Source organism: Arachis ipaensis, chromosome B02 (assembly GCF_000816755.2).
Source record: "Arachis ipaensis cultivar K30076 chromosome B02, Araip1.1, whole genome shotgun sequence".
NCBI lineage: Eukaryota > Viridiplantae > Streptophyta > Magnoliopsida > Fabales > Fabaceae > Arachis > Arachis ipaensis.
The window spans coordinates 106581488-106585405 of record NC_029786.2 but is presented as its reverse complement, the minus strand read 5'-3'; the positions used below and the strand labels follow the sequence as shown (position 1 = coordinate 106585405).

The 3918-nt window shown below is 28.3% G+C and overlaps 1 protein-coding gene across 1 annotated transcript; it reads right to left on the bottom strand.

The window, feature by feature from the left end:
- On the bottom strand, window positions 407-1570 carry LOC110269334. The gene has a single exon (XM_021117111.1). It carries the CDS (start codon window positions 1568-1570, stop codon window positions 407-409), a length of 1164 nt encoding a protein of 387 aa, XP_020972770.1.

Here is a 3918-nt window from a genome sequence, read left to right as displayed (position 1 = left end):
ATGTTAGAAAGAAGTACCTAAATTGTAAATTGTATTATCCTTAATTTATGGTAACAAGTGAACTATCATACTAGTATGAAAAAAAATAAAATTAATCTAGACACAAGATGATCATACTAGTATTAAAATGCATCTTATTTTTATGATCTTTAGTAAAAAAAATGTGTTTTACAACAAAAAGTTTTATCAATATTTTTTTAGACAATAAATAAATTTTATTTTTAATTTTAATTATTGATATTCTATTTCCCAAGAATAAATTAAAGATCAAATAAACATCATGCTAATAAATTGTTTACCAAAATAAAATTAAGCTAACAAATTGTAACATTTATTTCTTCACGTAAAAAAATAATAAGAATAATAAGAGAATGCAATCAAGAACTTAAATTTTTTATCAAAATAATTAAGGAGCAGGACTGAACCACATGTTCCGAAGTGAAATCCGCAAAGAAGAACTCATTGAAAAATGGCTAATAGTTTTATCAGCTAAGAAGAAGGCTCCTATGTTATTTGCATGGCAGAAAAATATGCAGTTGCCCCTCTTAAACTGTTCTGCAAGTCTGAGCCCCTTAGAAGACACAAGACTTACCTTGGTGTAATCCCAGAACAAGAAACGATCCCCAATGTCAAAAACCTCACACCATTTAAGATTGCTTCTGTCCAACTTAAAAACACTAAACCCTTCTGTGTCGTAAGATCTAATTGGTAAATGACGAACTAGCAACAGCTCCCCAGTGCTAGTGTCCATTACCATCTGATGGCTTCGTTTGAAGTATGCATGAGAAAAATTAAATCTTCCAATAGCATCTATATCTTGTATGGTATTTTGCATAACCAATCGTTCAACGACATGATTATCACGATAATTATCTCCGAGGGTAAACACGAACACCACGCTTGTTTGATGTTTGAAGGTAAGACCATACAGTTTATTATCGTCATGAACTTGAATATCATAAAAGAATTCATCGCTTTCAATGGATTCAATCCATGATCCTTGCTTCAATTTGATAAAAGCTAGCCTTTGCTTCGTATATTCTGGTCCGATTAAGTTGTACACTTTTTCTGGATGGCAAAACACAACCAAGAAAGCAACAACAAACTCCTCAGATCCCGGTGGTGCAGAATTGAATGCAACACTAACTTGATAATAATACGGCCCTCCAGAAAACAAGAACAGTTTTGGAAGCTTGAATCTGGCTCGAGAAAACGGGTTGAAGAATAAAAGCTCAGAGAAAGTTTGGCCTTTGACCGACTCATAACGAAATATATTGAACACCAACCAGCCTTGCACCGAGTAAACCCTATTATAGGTACGGTCAATGTTTTGCGGCCATTTTTCAGTGAGCACAGTAAAATCATGGTTGCTCCATGGGGCGGATAAACTTCCAAAGCTTCCACAGCATCTTGTTGAAAGAGAGAGCATCAATGGAAGCTGAGATGAAAATATGGCGTCAGCGGCCTTTCGCCAAGAGCGGCATGTGGCACGACAATTCATGGCATCATCCAAAGATATTCTTTGGAAAATTAATTCCAACAATTCCAGAGACAAATGCATTAAACCCATCGGAATATGATGGATCAAATGTTAGATTAATGATTTAATCAAGGTGACTCACCTCTCAAAACGAGTTTTAAATATATACTTCACCAGAGATTTTTTTTTAATCATGTTAAACAATTGAATTCAAATTGATTTAATTTTAAAATAAAAATTGATTTTATTTGAAAATCCCGTTAATTAAGATTATAACTAAATTTAAATTATTTAAATTTTTTTACATTATTAAAAATAAGAATATTAGTAATAAAAATTTTAAACCAAATGGTAGGAAAAATTACAGGATTCTACCAAAGAAAAAGACGCGACAAGGATCAATCAAAAAACATATTTTTATGTAATTCGAATCAAGTTAATTCGAATTAGGAAACCAAGAGTAATTCGAATTAATAGAAAAGTGTAATTCGAATTTGATCCATTCGAATTATGTACTCATCAAGTCATAGGTAGTTCGAATCAATCAAATTCGAATTATACATGCAGGGTGACTTAGAGTAGTTCGAATCACACTGATTTTAATTACGAGGGAAGCAATTCAAAATGTAGTTCGAATCTGACTCCTTCAAATTATATATATATAATTCGAAATTGTGCATGAGAATGTTCGAAGTTTGCTGCGAATTATCAAGCCACCCACGTGAATTCTATGACATAAATTTAATCCATGCAATTATTTTAATACACAACAATATTTATATGGAGCCAATGCTAAATCGAATTCAATTAGTTCAATAATACGAGTCTATGAAAAAAATTACATTTTATAAAGTTTAAAAATTTTTATTATGTAATAGATTAGTAAAAAAGTACATTGCAAATTTTTACAATACTCATTGTAACAATGTTTAATTTAAAAATTGTTATTTAAATTTTAGTTGTACTTGTTACAAAATAAATAATTACAATAAATTTTTTTTATAAAACTTCTTTAAAANATTTTATATTTATTTTTTAAAATTTTTATTGTAATTATTCATTTTGTAACAAGTACAACTAAAATTTAAATAACAATTTTAAATTAAACATTGTTATGATGAGCACTATAAAAATTTGTATTGTACTCCTTTACTAACCTATTACATAATAAAAATTTTTAAACTTTATAAAATACAATCTTTTTTCATAGATTCTCGAACTAATTAAATTCGATTTAGCATTGACTCCATATAAATATTATTGTTGTGTATTAAAATAATTGTATAGATTAAATTTATGTCATGGAATTCACGTGAGTGGCTTGATAATTCGAAGCAACCAACTTCAAACATACTCGTGCACAATTTCGATATATAAAAGAGTCAGATTCAAACTACACTTTGAATTGCTTCTCTCATAATTCGAATCAATGTGATTCGAACTACCCTAAATCAATCTGCATGCGTAATTCAAATCTGGTGGATTCGAACTACCTATTACTTAATGCATGCATAATTCGAATGGATCACATTCGAATTAGACTTTCCTAATTATAATTAGACTTTCCTAATTTGAATTACATAAAAACATGCTTTTGCTGGATCCTTGTTGCATTTTTCTCTTTGGTAGAATCCTGTATTTTCTTCTACCATTTGGTTTAATACTGTGATTTGCCCAATAAAAAAACGATAGTAAATAAAACATTAAATTATTATATCAACTTGTAAAATTTTTTATCATTAATTCTAACACACAATAATTTATTTCCAATTCATTTCAAATCAAATCAAATCAATTCTAAAAAAAATTAATTTCAAATTCATCCATAATAGTTTAAATCTTATTTTTTAATTTTGTCTTGCTTTAAATATATTGGTTAATAATATCTTATCCGGTGATATATCTCTCATGTAAGGAGGCCGTTCTATTCTATAATAAATTAAAAAAAAATTGTTCAAACTTTAAATATGAAAATCTTAAAGCTTTAATTCAATTGTAATTGTCTTGGTATCCTTATTTCAAAAAATTTATAGGGTTGTAGAATTTTTTAAAGAATCTATTATAGAAGCTTCTACAAAATTAGCGTATATATAGTTTATCAGAGAGTGTAATATTGGGAGCTACTATGTTTTTTTAATATCTATTTATAAAGTTTTGTTAGCAAACTAACTAAAGCTGTAACTAACTGAAGCTAACTAATTAAAAAATAGATTCATTATATAAAAAAAAAAAATAATTACCACTATCCTAGATTAGCTTGAGCAATAAATTGAAAATACAAAAATTACATAATAAAAATAGCATATAAAATAAAGGAGGAAACAAAAGATAACAACATTATGTGCAGCAGACATAACTAGAAGATTATTGGATATTATTATATTAAATCTTCAAACAGTCGAAAGAATCAGAAACTGGATGCGGTTAATAACAGCAAG

What these genes read in the sequence shown, in the direction of transcription:
- LOC110269334 (XM_021117111.1), bottom strand. Translation starts at nt 1,570, where the DNA reads ATGGGTTTAATGCATTTGTCTCTGGAATTGTTGGAATTAATTTTCCAA.